This window comes from Cupressus sempervirens, chromosome 3 (assembly GCF_028749045.1).
Source record: "Cupressus sempervirens isolate cs-2001-9-10 chromosome 3, ASM2874904v1, whole genome shotgun sequence".
Lineage (NCBI taxonomy): Eukaryota > Viridiplantae > Streptophyta > Pinopsida > Cupressales > Cupressaceae > Cupressus > Cupressus sempervirens.
In genome coordinates, this window is record NC_143120.1 from 537,737,510 (window position 1) to 537,754,991 (window position 17,482).

At 35.6% G+C, this 17,482-nt stretch overlaps 1 protein-coding gene across 1 annotated transcript; it reads left to right on the forward strand.

The window, feature by feature from the left end:
• Window positions 1–7,102: 7,102 nt before the first annotated feature.
• LOC149567531 (3-hydroxy-3-methylglutaryl coenzyme A reductase 1-like) lies at window positions 7,103–15,136 on the forward strand. The gene is made up of 4 exons (XM_089820752.1): window positions 7,103–8,054; window positions 13,199–13,380; window positions 13,705–14,048; window positions 14,419–15,136. Exons 1-4 carry the CDS (start codon window positions 7,174–7,176, stop codon window positions 14,647–14,649), a joined length of 1,638 nt encoding a protein of 545 aa, XP_089676878.1. The 5' UTR covers window positions 7,103–7,173; the 3' UTR covers window positions 14,650–15,136.
• Window positions 15,137–17,482: the final 2,346 nt, after the last annotated feature.

A 17,482-nucleotide genomic window follows, 5' to 3' on the forward strand; every position in this document is an offset into this window, starting at 1 on the left:
CAAATAGAATTTTGGAATTATTTTTCCTGCTCGATTCTTCCCTCCTTTAATTCCAGTTCGAATGGATTAGGTAGGATTCATTGAATCTAACCCACATCTTGTTTCTTCTAGAAACATCATGAAGAACTCTCTTGAATTCACTAAAAAATAGTTTACATAGAATTCTGTGCCACCAGCTCATCATCCTTATCCTCCATCTAGTTCACAAAATTCAAGATAACAAACTTGTCAACTTAGATTTGGTGAATCTTTGACTTTTCAAATAATGTAATAGCTTGACACTTATTGAAATTCTAGTGCTCAGCACATACTATGTTACTCAACATCAACTACATTTTACTGATGCTTGGCACCTACTTTGGATTCACTCAGCATCCACTAAATTTTTTTGATGCTCGACACTTGTTACTTTGCTTGGCACCTAAACATGCTCGGCTGCTTCTGTATCACTCAGCACACACTAGATTTTGTATTTGCTCGACACTAATTGAAAATCTGCTCGGCTTGAACTAGGTTGCTTGACACTCACTAATGAACTTAGTTAAGCTTTGTAGTCATCCTTGTTGCAACTTATTCCTCCAATGTTTCTAAGTGTGACCAACCTTTGTATCTTCAAGTATGTTATCAATACATCATTTAACCATTGTCTTAACTGATCTTCGCACTTCATTACAAAACCATAACTCAACCTTTCCCTTGGGTGCTTTTGTTACATCTTGTTGATTAAATCCTCTTCATCAATTAACTAAGTGATAGTACTAAGATCTTATAAGCAATTGTCATTCCAACAAATAGCAGGTTTGACATCAATGACAAAACAATGATTGAAAACATTCTTTATCAACCATCTTCCTTCTTTGCAACAATCTCCCTCTTTGACAGTATTCATTTTTCAATCAGATTTCCAACACAAAGTTCCTCCAATTGTAGTGCAATAGTGTTCTGCCAATTTATAGTCTTCTTAAAGGCATCATTTTTCCTTACTATTATTACCAGTGCAATAGGCTCTTATGTGAAAAAATCATCTCTATATGCCTTCACACATGTCTTTCTCCCTGATGGTACATACTTTGGTCTTATTGTTTCTAGTGCATCATCTAATATAGCTTCAAATTTGGCAGTTCTAGCTTGCCATCTTTTTTGAATAATTGGTGCCAATTCTTTTGGTAACTTATCTCTTATCTTGGTAGGGGTTTTACTATAGGTTCTCTAGCTAACTAGAACACCACTAATAACTTTGTTCTTGTCTCCCTCATTAAAGTTTGAATATCTACTTCTTAATATATTGAAGGTACCATTATGTATAGTATGATTTACAATATCTTCAATTGAAATTAGATTAGGTTGATTTTTACCTTTCTTCAATGTTCTTGTTGCCTTCATTGCTGGTTCTCTTGTTGGTGGTTTTGGCTTTAAGAGTACTAGAGAAGCTGATTTCTCTTTTGCCTTTTCTTGGTCATTCATTTTCCTCTTGTATGTTTCCATCTTGGATGACTGAGTAGTCCCAACTTCTTGCTCTCTGGTATCCTTTACGATCCTATTTGGTTCAGGTGAGGACTCTCAACCTGAATCATTATTCTCTTAAACATTTTCCTATAATTATGGACTCAATGAAGCTTCATCAACAAGTCCCAACTCCTCTGCTATGTTTATCTCATCAATCATACTTGCTTCATCAATCTTTGTATTTTTTTCTTATTGGACTTTCTTGCATTTTTCTTTGCTAACTCTTTGTCCTTATTTATTTTGATGAGAGTCTCCTCTTCATCATGCTTGTGTCAAACTTTGGCAAATTAGGGTCTATCGACATTGCCAATAACATGTCAATGTGAGGCCTTTCCTCCTCCTTTGTCATTTCATATTGAAACACTGCTAACCAGTGTGTTTGTGATTTAACAATTTGTATCATATAATAATACGTGCTTTCCAAAAAACATAGTTCATTCTTATGATCTTCAATAAGGGCAAAGAGAATTCTCTCCCTTTTGTGCAGGTTCGGTTGAAATTTCTAGAAATATGATCTTAACAAGTCATCTCTTTTATCACGTACTTGCATATACATTTTTTCGACTTGCTTTGTCATTGATATATCCTTTAGCTAGTTGAATGATGGATATCATGAGAAATCTCTTTTGAAATAGAAGAACATACATACTAGCATGGCTTCATATTTTAGTGGATGTATCTTATAATTCTCCTTAATCTTATGCAAGTTGATCATGAATTACTCATGAAGTCACACACTTAGGCCAACTGTGGCATGGTTGTGAATATTTTGGTATGTGTTGTAAGCTCCTCCACTTGACACATTGTTTTCCTTGCTTGAGTAATAGATTTGATAGGCGATAATCATCATGAAAATTCTTATCTCTAGATTTGGAACATCTTCGATGACATATGCTCGTCCATCTCTATGGGCTCTTGTTAATTCCATATATCTGTCGACTATAATTATATTGGTAGTTAGTTTTACTCCAATGCCACTAAATCCTGTTAGCCTCTGAATAACTTCCTTGACAATCTTGTATGCCTTGTCTAACCACATATACTAATAGTGCACTATACTCAACACAAATTTTACCCAATCATCTTGAAAGAAGTCAAGAATGTACACAACACGATGCAATGTGGTCTTTTCTACATGCCTCCATTTTGGATTCAAAACCACATTGTCATAGAATGACTCAAATAAACTATGAATTTTCTCATCATAAAGTTCCAAAACTTTTACCTTTAGGTATCCACTCACATTCTTAGTGAGAAGGACATTTGTTGGCACTAATGATAGTGGTCTAGTCATGTTCTTTGCATCTCCCTTTGGAATAATCTTGTATTCCATCTATTTATCTTCCTTGGAGTTAACCAACTCTACCTTGTGAATTCCTTGTGCACTGTAGCTTCTGACTGGCAGATGATATGATAAATTTTATCAACAATCACTTCTTCTACCTCTTTAAATATGTTCTTCTTGCTATCTCTGGATGCAACTCACTTAACATAATTTAATAGTGCACAATGTGATAAATTAGGTTTTCACAAACACACAACTCAAGAGTTCAAATTTGCAATGTGGAAAATGAATATTTGATAACCTATTTATATCTTGCAATTAGTAGTACTAGGTTAACATCAATATGCAATGGTAAATAAAACATTTACCTATCACTTAACCTGTATTTAATGTTTATGACCCGTGAGACAACAATCATATTCTATTCATACTCCTATCTTGCTACATGTATCCTACACTTACCAATCTATTTATCACCTTGCCATACTTGACATCACAACACATGATTTATCGATTTAGACTAGGGGATTGGTTTGACATCTTTGCCTTTTGCATGTAATCCCAAAAGGTAGATTAGCTTAATTTGTTCCAAATGTCTCACCATCAACCAATGACCACACAACCTTAGCAGGCTTGGCCTCTTCAGCCTCATCTATCTTCTTTGTCTAGACTTTGTAGAAGTCCTTTTTGGATTCCTCTTTATCCACAATCTTGTTCTTTCCCTTGCTTTTAGGATTCTACTCCACAAACCTTTTCTTTGATTTGCATTCTTTTACAATATGACCTATTCTTGTTGTAGTAATAACAAGTCATGCTTGTTCCTCTCCAAGGTCTTGAAAGGTTCCTATAACTAGTCCTTAATTTGCAATATTTTGCAAGGTGATTTTATTTTCTATATGTTGTGCATACCAGTGTCGTAGACTTATTCTTCTAGGTAGGACTTGATGTTTTCAGAGATGACTGATTTGATCTCTCCTTGGATCTACATACCTTATCCTTATGCCTATACTTGTTATAGAAGTAGTAATATCAATCCAATCTTATCTCATTTGAGTGAGACCGATATTATTGTGCAGTAGGACCAATGGATGATAGTTGTGACAATACCCATTGAAGGTATTCTGAATAATAGATGAAGCCTTTCTATGCCAACATAGATTTGAAGTGTGTCATATTTTACCACAATAATGATAAGGTATGTTTCTTAAGTTTCATACCTTTAGATAATGTTTTCCCTTGTCTTTTGAGGTTTTGGTCCTCGCTTCTAGAGGAATTGCCTTCTTCAATCTTGTTGTCACCTTCATAGCCAAGATTGCTAGTGCTCTTGGTCTTTCTTTGATCTTTCAGTTGTTCATCTATTTTCTTGGAGCTCTCATTGAACTTTTTCATCTTTTCATTTCTCTCATTTGTGCTTTTCAATTCTATAGTCAGTTTGAGGATTGTTTATCCTTTTGTCTTGCAACTTCTTCAACCATTTTCTTTGCTTCCAATGCTTCTCTTAATGCATCCTCAGTTTTCTCTTTGGCTAGCACAACATTACCTTTATCATCTCAAGCTTGACCCAATCTTGCTAAAGTCTCTTCTTGTTCTTTATTCAAACGTGCAATAGTTTTTCTTAGCTTCTCATTATCGATCACAAGGTTAGTGATAATTTCTTCAAATTCTCTCGATTTGTTGTTCTCTTCTAGTTTCTCAATAAGTTCATGACTCTCACTGATTTTCTTCACGAGTTTCTTTCTCTTTGATAATGAAACCCTTAACTTACCCTTCAAACCTTCAATAATGTCAAGAGCGCCATCTAGTTGCTTTTGAAGTTTGATGGTTGCCATTTGATCTTCACTTGAGTTATTGAGCTTGTCACTGCTAGGGTCTGAGCTTTGATACCAACTTTTGGTCCCAACCCATACTGAGAGGGGGGGGGGGGGAGAGTGGGGCAGGTTGGGGTGTGCATTAGTATAAATTCTCCAATCGGTTTGTTGAACTTCCAAGAAAACTAGATAATAAATACTTAACTAATATTATAATGATAAAAGTAGTAAGATAAATGTATGTAATCTTATACAAAAAAGCATACATAAAGTGACATGGGAATTTTATACCTAGAAACCCTCGATGAGAGGATGAAAATCACATTGGGAGTTATATACCCATTAGCCTTTTATTGTAGATAAAAGGTTACCCAATTAGAGGCTACAATTGTTTCTTTCTGAGAACACATTCAATTATGAATGTTAGCAACCTATTAGGATTACATAAGCTTGTCAAAGCTACCCTGTTAGAGGATTTAAACTCTTCATCTAGTATGTACCTTGTTAAAGTATTTATAAAATGCTTGCTCCTAAAGCATGCCCGATTACAATAGATTATGATGGTAAGAAATCAATCAAAAGATTGATCTAAATAGGTGGCACACCTTTCCTTGTAGATCTCTAGTGTATACCTTGAAGATGTCTTTATCTTTTTATGTAGTGTTAGCTTCCTTTGTGATATCTGTTGTATCACCTTTTCACTTCTCTACTCCCCCTTGTTTGTAGTTCACTAGTCTGCAGTAGCTCGTGTATTTTATTTTGTTCAACTTCTGCACAACACTTCATAATTCTCATACACACTTCTATCAATCCATATTTTTATAACAAACTTTCTAAACTATACATGTTTATAATCTTCTAGATGCCAAAACCCCGAAAACATCCCCCCCAAAGTTGATGCATACAAAATTTGAATCACATGTATGAGTTATTCATAGAAAACCCATGACACCTACTTAATAGGGTCTAGATTGGTAGCTCTGTTAGTTCCACTGTAGGCCTAGGTATAGCCTCTATCCTCTCCTCTTTCCATCGTTCCATATGAACTTTAGTCACATCACGATACAATGTGTGTCTCGTCGTTGTGTCACATCAATGGTGACTCACCATGCTGACTGTGACTTAACACATTTCCTTTGTTCGTGTGTTGCCTTGTTCTTAGCTTCTCATTTGATCCAACCGATGTAGATGTCTACCAATGGTCATGAGACAATATGCACATTACTTCCTCCTTTCACTGATTGCAAACCGATGGCAACACCTTGGTGTGCTAAGTGTTAGCATCACTATTCACCTTTCTTTACACCACTTAGACTTGTAAGTCAACAAAATGGTATATTCCATAATTTTTCCATGATGAACTTATGACGTGATACAAATTGAGACCAAGCAATGCACCCCCAAAATATATAATGAATCAAGGAATTCCCCTAAATAGATGAATTTGACACTTTATATGAAGTGCGTGTACAATTGCAACTTTCTAGAATTGGGCAACCTGGAACTCTAATTTTGTTTAATACAACATAAAGTATAAATCATTAACAAATTCACACAATTGAGACACACAATCACCAAAGTATCCAATTGATTACAAGTACCAAATGAGACCAATTGCTAAAAGTGAAATTTTATTTCAAGAAGTAACTATCTCAAATGATTAAACAATTTTACTATTTCTATAAAATTTATTCGATAGGATTAAATTGTTAGCTATATACATATTATCATTGCTAGCTATATACATATTATTAGATGTTACAAGATTTGTCAAATATGATTGCATAGATGATTTGAATGTTTGTATAGATATATTAGACACACAAACAATTCAATTGATTAAAATAATTTCAAAGTCCATATGTAATAATAATTATCTATCATAGATAAACACATTAACATAAAATTACCACTTAATTTTTTTTTCTATTTTAGACTCCTCTTAAGATTTTAAAAAATTAAAAATGTCATAATTGATAATGTTGATTTGAGCCTTAGATGTGAGGGGTGAACTTTACAAAATATGTTAGTAGACAAAATTTGACATTCCCCATAAAATTTTGGAAAACATTGCATAACTACTAAATCTCTTCCCTTTGTGACAAAGACATGTTGAAAAGGAAAATACTATTTGTATGTTTAATTTTGCAATCTAAACGTTGAGAAAGGCCATGAAAACATGGAGACGTAGAATGTATCTATGTCATTTTTGATGGAAAGAAAGCCACTCCTCTCCTTGGACAATAACTAGGGTCGTTGAGCGACTTCCACAAAGCGCCATAGATAGAGATTTCGTTCTCTTACAAAGACTGCGACTGTCGATTATGATAATAAGGTGAAAAGAGCTGGCACATACGATGAAAATCTGAACGCTTGAAAACGGTAGCGTGCTTTTCAGGTTTCCACTTCCTGTGAAGGGAAGGACACTGTATATTAAAATTTCCCGCCTTCTCTACATGTGAAGCACCTGTATGCAGGTGCAAGCATTTTGCGCATACAGGTGCAAGCATTTTGCGCTTCATTGAAGCGCTTGTGATGATTTAAATAGAGAAAATTGTGTTCTTTCCTCGTTCAATGTTGTCTGTCCGTGGTGGAAAAATGGGGTGGATGATGAGGTGGGGATCAGAAGGGCAGGGGAAGCAGAAGAAGACTCCGAGATTGGCCTCCGATGCGCTGCCCCTTCCTGTGTGGGTGACTAACAAGGTATTCCTGGTACTCTTCTTCCTCGCATCTTACTTCTTGATCGGGCGATGGAAGGAAAAGGTCAGAATCTCCATTCCGCTCTACACCCTCAGCCTGGTCGAAATCGGTGCCCTGCTCTCTCTTGTGGCTTCCTTCAGCTATCTTCTCGGATTTTTCGGCATCGCTTTTGTGCAAAGTACTGGGGAATTCGACAATCCCGGAGAAGAACAAATGCCTAATTCTCGCAAGCCTAAGGTAGAGACAGAGCCGCGGTCAATTGATGTTACGAATTGCACGGATGAGGAAATTGCAGTTGCCGTTGCCCATGGAAGCATGGCGTCGCATGTGTTGGAGGAGAGGATCGGGAATGCCAGGAGGGCGGCTTCTGTACGGCGCAGGGCTGTGGAGTTGATGATCGGAAGGTCTCTGGAAGGTTTGGCCCTTGAGGGTTTTGATTATGAGGCTATTTTGGGCCAATGCTGCGAGTTGCCGGTAGGGTTTGTACAGATTCCGGTGGGTGCTGTTGGCCCCCTGCTGCTGGACGGAGCAGAGTATATGGTTCCAATGGCGACTACAGAGGGCTGCTTGGTGGCCAGTACGAACAGAGGTTGTAAGGCTATTTACCGATCCGGTGGGGTCACCAGTGTTCTTCTCAAGGATGGCATGAGTAGGGCACCCGTTGTCAGCTTCGCTACCGTCAAGAGGGCTGCCGAGCTCAAGTACTATGTCGACGACCCGGAGAATTTTGATACCTTGTCGGTATTGTTCAGCAGGTGCGTGTTTACGTGGGTTGATTGTTTTGTAATTTATGGTGATTGAAGGTGATTTTTCCTTAGTGACTTGATTTTCAAGTGCATGATTTTTTAGCGTCATGTATTTGTTTTGCCTCGTCGGATCCTCAACCTATTTGGAAGTTGTCACTCTTATCTCCCACGGAATCCACATTACTGCGGTAATTTTTCGTAGCACACGACTACCAATTTTGTGATTTGAATATTTGTGCGGGTGGAAAAGGATTTTGCAATCAAACAGAGGCTATGATTGAATTCAGAAGGGCGAAATGATACCACTGCCCCAAACCATTAGTTCACATATGGCGATCTAGAAATCGGGCTATATGATACCACTGCCCCAAATTATTAGTTCACATATGGTGATCTAGAAATTTATAGATTACCATCTTACAATACATACACATCAGAAGACATCAATCTATCCAAATAGTTTTCAAACTACCAATATTCTCTATTTTTGAATCCCAATCTTTCCTTCCAAATACCCTCAATATCTAGAAGGTCATGTCTCATCTTTCTTGCATTCTTCTTCGCTGTACAAATTGAGATTCTTACTACTGCTGGTGTATAGTCTATTTTATCCAACATAGGAATTCTTCCATAATCACCATAGTTCCATTGAGCGTCAGAAGCGAGGGCGGAGGGGACGCTTGGGGATCGAGGTGCAAATACTCTATTAGTATTACAATTGATTAATATTAATAATCATATTGAAATTCAAATAACAACATTATTGATAAGTTTTTTAAGGGATTTGTGGTTGGATATACATCACATAGGTTGTTGAGGCAATCAAGGGATGGGTCCTATAGTGGAGCACTCTAACTTCGTGCCTTTCAAAATTCTAATGCTGTGAATGTTCAAATCACTCTCAATTTTGTATGATTGCTTTCTTGTCAAGTTTCCTACTTAAAAAATTTGGTTGCAAGTTCATATGTTCAAATATGACCCACATCAGAATGCTTTTTGGTTGGCGTGTTCAAATTAGTTTAAAAAAATTAAGAGTCATAGTTGTACAGTAAGTCATGTTTATTGGTGTGTCGATGTGACATCACATAATTAGTTTCCTTTTTAAATTAATTGGAATCTCTTTGAGGATGAGTATTGACATTTCACTTTTACTTCTCCACTAAAGGGTCATTTTAAAAATAAAGCTGTACAAAAGATGCAAATTCTCTCTCAGCATACATTGTTGGTCTTTTCCAACCCCTTGTTTTGTTGAAGATGATGCAAGTTAGTCCTAAACTAAACTATAAGAATCTTTTGTTCACTAAGAGATATTGGCCTTGAAATAGGGTTTTTGCTGATGGTAGGAAGGGGTTAAATTCCTCAAGGTAATGTTTCTTCTCCCTCCCATATTGACTTGTGAAATTTTTGGCAAAGGTCTTTATTTCTTCGTCATTATTAGGACAAGAATTGAAGTCAATGTATCATTTGTTCCTCAACTTGCAGTTTTGCATTATCCATGGCTTCTTTCCTCACTCCAAACATGTCTAAAGACTATCTTTGATCACCAATTTTCCTGCATCTACTCTCTTTTTCTTTTTCTTTTCATAAATCTAAAAAGCCACCATAGCAACTGCTTCAGTACAAAGTATGTTGTTCTCACAATAAGGATTTCTTAGGGGACAAAGGTTTCTAAATTGTGTTTCCTTATGACCATGTGTTTTTGGACTGTCTCCGTTTGCATCGATTTGTGTTTGAAGTGCTGCTAGCCCATATTTCGCATCCAGAAGTTTCCACCATAATTGCTAATAATTAGAATAGAGCGAATGATTTTTCAATCCCATAATGCAGCTTCTTCTATTTTGAATGAAAAACTATGCTCTCTACTTTTAAGATTTCTAATTAAGCTTGTTGTTGAAGTCAACCGAAAGACATTTATACTTATAACTTCCTTTAGAATACTTCCTCCAAAATATGAGTGAACAAATCTTTTTTTTTCTATCAGAAAATCACTATCATGGTATTAACTTTCATATCCATATATTTGAAATTTTTTTATTAGATGACTCCAAAGTTGTATCCAAATAATTCAGCCATTCATTATAGGAAAGCTCAACTTTTTTCTTGGATGAGTAAGAGAAAGTGAATAATTTGAAAAAAAATGGAATGTTTATCAAAACATTTTTTTTTAATGAGGACTCCTGCCATCTCCCTCCCCCCTCCACCTGCTCCCCCCAACATCTTCTTTTTCGGGGAAAGAACCTAGGGATGCCTTCTCTTGCTTGTGGTATAGGGATGCTTCCTTGGCATTTTGGCTTCTCAAGAATCCGTGACTTGTCTCTATGGGACACTTACTAATCATTTATAGGGAACATGTGTTAATTGTTTCCTTTCAAAAGATATAACACTTTTGTTTCACTTTCCTTTCCTTTAACTAATCATTGCCTTTATTATACATTTCCTCGTGATTATGAACAATGTGATTTTTTGTTTGATATTTAATTTTTAAATAAACATTCTATTAAATTATCTAAATTTGAGGGTTGGCATGGTAAACAAATGAGCTTCCTTGGTATTACCAAGATCAATCAGTATGATAGTAAGGTAATCATCTACCGGGCTGGTTTTTGGATGTTTTTTTAATCTCTCAATGCAGATTGGGGTCAGCAAGATTATCCTTGGCGTGCAAGTGGATTGGCATTGTCTAATTTTAGTGGGAAATGGTTTTGGTAGTGCACCGACTGGTTACGCAAGTCTTGTGTTTTAAAACTTAAAAGGTGTGTACCACTTTGTTGCGAAATGCTATAAGAGACTTCCCTTAAACTAATTAGTGTTTCTTGGATTTAATTAGGTGTTTCTATTGCTTTTGATGGATGGAAAAATACCAGAAATTGCCCATTAATTCATGTTATTTCAGTGTCCTCCAAAGGGGCAATGTTGTTGACTGTGAAGGGGAAGTCAAAGATGCACAACTCATTTCCAGAATTCTCATTAAGTGCATAGAGATGATTCTCATTAAGTGCACAGAGATGGTTGGTAGTGAGAATGTGGCCCAGCTAATCATAGATAATGCAAACAATTGTAGAGGTGCAGGTGCTTTGGTTGAGGGCTGATAGGAGCACATTTTTTGGACACCAAGCACCATACACTCCCGTAACTTAGTGATGCAACAAATTAGCACTCAAATATAGCAGGCGAAACAAATATATATAGAGGGCAAGGACATTCAGATGTTTCTAATGAACCACCAAATGTCACAATCAATAACCATGCCCATATAATCTCTCTGCTCTGCTCTGACCATCAAAACATACATATTCCAGCATAAAAAAAGCTTGCATAACATAACCATACCATTGGATAATCATTTATACCTTCACATATCAAAAAGGTCTTCTTCTATACCCTTTTCTTGAACTCTGTCCAGTTGGCTTGAATAACAAAATAAGTTGCACGTTTTCAAAACTTGTTATCATAATCTGCTAAGTGAGGGTAAACATCTAGGATGTCGTCCATACATTACTAAGCTCCTGAATTGTCAAGACAATTTAATTTGTTAGTCTAATTATCCTTTCTTTTCCATTAATTTTTGGTTCTGCGGTAATAGACTGCCTTCATGTTATTTATCCAAAACTCATACCAACTGATATATTATCATTAGCAAACATAAACATATCATCTGCACTTACTATTCTACCATAATCCAAAATTGTGGCCTTTCATCTGCTTCCAGCAAAACTGTGTGACTGCTGACAATTGTTTCTGTATATATTTAGACAATTTCTTCACTACATAATACCAAAACTTCATCTTTAACATGAGCTGCCTTAACCTGATAATAGTGTTGCCATAAATGACACCATGTAACTATTCACATTAGCCAACTTGCCAACAAACACATCTAAAATCCCCAATAATTTTTTTCAGGTATCCACGGATTGAGTTCTCACATTTGCATCCGGATTCAAACTTCTAAGTCTTTGCTTGACCAATCACAATATAAAGTGACATGATATCATCAAACATATTTTCGGCTGAGTTAAGTCTCAGCTTCTTACTTTCTTTCTAACATAAAATGCTTTTGTAAACAGAGTATGGTTGTTGATTCTTTTGCATTTATGAGGATTTGAACAAGACCAAGTACTTTGTAGTTCTAGCAAAGACATCGAGTTTAGCTATTTAATATCTGACATCTGTTATAGGTACTTTATAAACACTAACACAATTTTATATGATCTTAAAGTAGAAACCTATGAAGACTGCATGTTCACCTTTTCAACACGTGATTGTTGTTTTCATAGTTCTTTTTTCTGCAAGGAAAACACGAGTTTATACCAGTGACCCTTGAAGCGCTTTGAATTACAGGAGTGATTGTTTCAGATTTTCTTTTTTTCTGTTGCTTTTGAGTGTACTTATCATCTTTTGTTTGTTTGTCATGAAGCTTATTAAATTGTTACAGCTAAATTCTTTTGATTCTTGTCTGAATCTCCGTGCGTATAGAAACATCTCTATGTATGCACATGAGTGTGCCACATGTATATGAACATTTGTAATCTGTATATCCATGAATACATTATCAAGTAAGACTGAAGCGGTAATGATTCCAAAACATTGTCATAATTAATGGCTTATTGTGTCACATTTATGTCTTTTTCCACAAGTAATCTGTGCACCGTGTCAGAGGAGGGCATGCTAAATGATTAATTATTAAATCAAGAATGCTGTTTTGTTTCTTTCTGTTTCATATTCAATGCATGATCAGGCTAACTTTTTTTTTCAAGATAAAATCTTTCTTTAATAGGTCCTTGGAAAATTAGAGTGGTGTATTTTTTAGACTAATTTGAAGGATTTTTTTTCAAAGTTCATGTTTAATTTATGTTAGTATTGGCTATTGACATCGCCAAATAGTCAATGAGAGTATATTTTTTTTTTTTAGTTGATGATATACATACCTTGGCATCTTTTCTTTATTGTGATAATTTGAAATGCTTGAAACCATGTAACTTTCACGTAGAAGCCACGGAGAGGCCAGAATTCCAAATAGGGAATTTGTATGGATTTTTTTCTTTTCACAAGAATTTTCAAAACATATTTTCAATGTGAAAAAATGTTTTCTGGTTGTTTATGTTGTTTACATTTGTACTTAGAATACCTTTGTTGGATTTTAATCATAACAGGACAAGCAGATTTGCAAAGTTGCAGAGCATTGGATGTGTCCTTGCTGGTAGGAATGTATATGTGCGCTTCAATTGTTTCACAGGAGATGCCATGGGAATGAACATGGTATCCAAGGGCGTACAAAATGTCTTATTTTATCTTCAGGATATTTTCCCTGACATGAATGTCGTTAGCATTTCAGGTAAGTGGGAATTTGCAAATATGTAGCTGCTTTGTAGACTTCATTTTTTGTTTGACTTCATTTTTTGTTTCTTCGGTGAAAACCAGGACAAGAGGTGCTACCTTTTCCCATTAATTTTGCTTGACAAATTTAGGCTTAGTGAGATTACTTGCTCCCCATCCAGGCTATTCTTAATCCAAGGAAAATTTGATTTTCGTTTGCTTCATGGGATCACCAAGGTGATATCCATTTGTCTGTATATCTGAAGGAATATCTTTATTTTTTTTGCTGTTCTAAATATTTACATTGACACCGAAACATTGAAGTGTAAAAGGAATTTTGCAGGTAATTTCTGTGCAGACAAGAAGGCTACTGCTGTGAATTGGATAGAGGGCCGTGGCAAATCAGTTGTATGCGAGGCTGTTATTAAGGAGGAGGTAGTGACAAAGATCTTAAAGACGTCTGTGTCTGCACTATTGGAATTAAATATGATCAAGAACCTGGCTGGCTCTGCTATGGCTGGTGCAGTTGGAGGCTTTAATGCTCATGCTGCAAATATCGTTTCTGCAATATTTATTGCAACTGGACAGGATCCAGCTCAAAATGTTGAAAGTTCTCAATGCATTACAATGATGGAAGCAGAAAATGAGAAGGATCTGCATGTCTCTGTGACGATGCCATGTATCGAGGTAATGAGCTGTTTTTACTGTTTATGCTAATATGTGTTATTAGTTATGATAATGGTAGTAGGGGAGACTTTTAATGGAGCGAGTATTGGGAAAAATAAATTCTCAAACAACATAAATGAGCATTTATCAAACTCAATTGTAAATATCTATACAGAAAATAAAACTAATTGATTAGTACATGTATTTTTAAATACACCTATTTAAAAGATAGAGAGATACCAATCTCCAGTCACCTAGAACCTATGCTGCAAATTAAACGTATGTGCCTTGAGACTGCAATCTGTTATCATCTTTTGGGTTGATGTATAGAAGGCCTTGATGGTAATTGTTTTAAATCAAGTAGAAATGTATTTTTACTCTAAATTGGCAGGTTGGGACCATTGGTGGAGGTACTCAGTTGGCTTCTCAAGCAGCTTGCTTAAATTTACTTGGCGTAAAGGGTGCAAATACAGATTTCCCCGGATCTAATTCCCGTTGCCTTGCCAGAATTGTTGCTGGAGCAGTGTTGGCAGGAGAACTCTCGCTTATGTCAGCACTTGCTGAAGGTCAGCTTGTTAAAAGTCATATGAAGTATAACAGATCTTCCAAAAACATTGCTTGAGGAGGCTTAACTTCTAGGGGAAGCCAGATATTGCACGTTTCCCTTTAGGCCAAATACAGAGCACAGAGCTTTAACAAAGCCTATAGGCCTTTAACTTTTGTTCTCTCTTTGATGTCCAGTTCCTAATGCCTCAGTAATTATTTAGGATCGATTAGTTCTTTGATTTGTTTTGATATATCCTTGCAAAGAGTTGCCTGTATTTTTACTCCTGCAGGCTGGCTCAATTCAATTCTTTAGGTTTTAGGATCAATTCTTTGGGCATCCACTTTTTGTATTAATAATGTAACAGAACATTTATGTTATAACAGAACATTTATGTGATTTCATCACATGTTTACATTGCCTTCAGAATATCATTCTTTGTATGGTGTATTACATCGTGCGATTTCAAGAAAAAGGGAAGTCTGCGCACTAATCACACCAAAGGACTAAGCATTATTGTAAGTATTTGTGTATTTATTTATTATCTGAAGGACCATTTTCACCAGATACTTGAACATAGATAACATTTTTGTGGAGCACATAGATACATTTGTGTGTTTTCATGACATCACGTTTTCATACTCTTTCAGTTGTCTTTCCGCGTATGGTGAAATCCATCTTGCTTTCTAACCATAGATATTAGGGGATGGTGATGGGTTTTGGTACAGCATTTCTAAAAAGGAAAGGTCAGAGACGGGTATCATGAGGCTGATATATATTTTAAAAATAGATAGATAGAGATGTATTGCTTTAGGGATGCTGAAAATGATAAATGTATTGCTTTAGGGATGCTGAAAATGATAAATTTGTTTGAAGTATATAATTAATAAATTATATTGTTATTAGAGAATAGTGATCATGATAGAAAAAAATTTAAAACCATAATCACTGGGAAATGATAAAGAAAGTAGGAGGAGAATCTCATTATTTTCAAAAGCATAGTATGATTGATATTGGAGATGACTTTATTTTCAATCAACCGATAAAATTTTAACATCTCCCCTCTTCGGTATTCATTAAAGAAGTTTTGTACTATGGAAATAAGTCGGGAACTTTCTTAAAATTTTAAAAAAATTCCGCAAGTCTATTTGAGTATTTGTCTCGTTCTTTCAACTATTTTCAACCGCATATTAACACTTAAAAATCCAATGTATTTGAGAATAGTGTTCTGGAACTTCCTCATCTTCAAGGGATGCTAATGGAAGCTGTATAAGAGAATCAAAGAAACTTAATTGTCCCCTATGTCTAGAGACATCTCCATAAAGTTTATCGAGACTGGGGACGTGTTTGGGTACCAGGAGCCAGGGTTCGAGTATCCTCCTTACTACACTTTTAACTGAATAAAAATTCCGACTGGTAGAGCATTGAAGGGCTAAGCCTTGTTGTAAATATTTGTGTATTTAATCTTCTACTTAAATTGAAGGCAAAAACAATGGCTTTTAATCAAGGTCATCCTAGTCTCATCTTCAATTGAATTCCAATAGCCCAGGATACTTTTTTAATATGGATGATATTGGTTAATGACCCTATAAAAGATTGAATGTGAAACATAGCGGAAGGATGTGGTACAAGTCTTCCACGTCCAATGGAAGTTCATTATTTCACCTGGAATACCAAATTTGTGTTTTATTTGCAGTTCGTTGTCCAAATATGAACCGCAATTCAAGCACTGTCTTCCGAAGGTGTATAAAGAGTGCAGGTCTCCCAGTTGCAATGGAAATCAAAGTTGACTTTGTTTCCCTAGATTACCGAATCAAAGTTTTGCCTACAGTTCCTTGTTCAATTATGGACCACAACTCAACTAGTCCTTGTTCCGTTTAGTTCATGGATTTGAATATGAATTGGTATTTATAATTTCAAAAACTATTTAATCTGCTGTTTGGGTGTGCAAAATCAGAATTGAAATTTTTGTCTTCCATTTAAATATGTGCAATTATTGAGATTCTTGTTCTAATTCTAATTTGACAAAAGTGAGCAATGAAAATAAAACTTGCACTTCACCAAATATTGCAAGGTTTTAGCTGATTTTGATTGTCAGTTTTCATTTATTGATCTAAAGTGAACTCTAATACTTATATTGACCTAATCATATGGACTCTCTCTCTCTCTCTCTCCCCCTCCCCCTCCCTTTCCCTTGTTTCACTCTCTCATCTCATCTCGTACTCGCACACTATCTTGTAGTCAAGAGATTTATCAAAAAACACAAAAGACAACCCAATTATATATATTATGCAAATCTGCCAAAAGTGCCTCCAATTATATATATTCCTCTTCTTCTTGGTCTTTTTCATCTCTATCTTCTTTGTTTCCTCCTTTCCTCCTTTTAGTTCCACTTTTCTTTTCTCCTCCTCCCCTCTTCCTCTTTGTTGTTCCTTCCTTCTTTGGTTTCACCTTTTTTAATCTACTACGTCTAGTCTTCTTTTTCTTTTTCTACTGTGTTTCCTCTATTTCCTTTTACCTTTCCTTCTTATGAGCCCCTCCTTCACCTCCTTTTACTCCTAATTCATTTTCTTCTTCTACCCCTTCTTCCCCTCTTACTCCTTTTCTTCATCTCGTTCTCTATCTTCTCTGCCTCATTGTCCCTTTGCCCTCTTTGGGTTTCACTATGTCATTTTTCTCCTCTTCCTTATTTCTTTCTTGTCCTTTCCTTTTTATGCTTTCCCTTCTTTTTGAACACATTGGTTTTATTGGGATGATACATGCATATGCAATATCAAACTTATTTGATAATTGTTTTATATATAGTCTAGTTACTAATACTTACAAATGATTCTTGAAGTATCACAATTTTTTTTAATAATATCTAATATTGGTAATAGTTCAATTCTAAATGCGTAATATGATAGTCTAT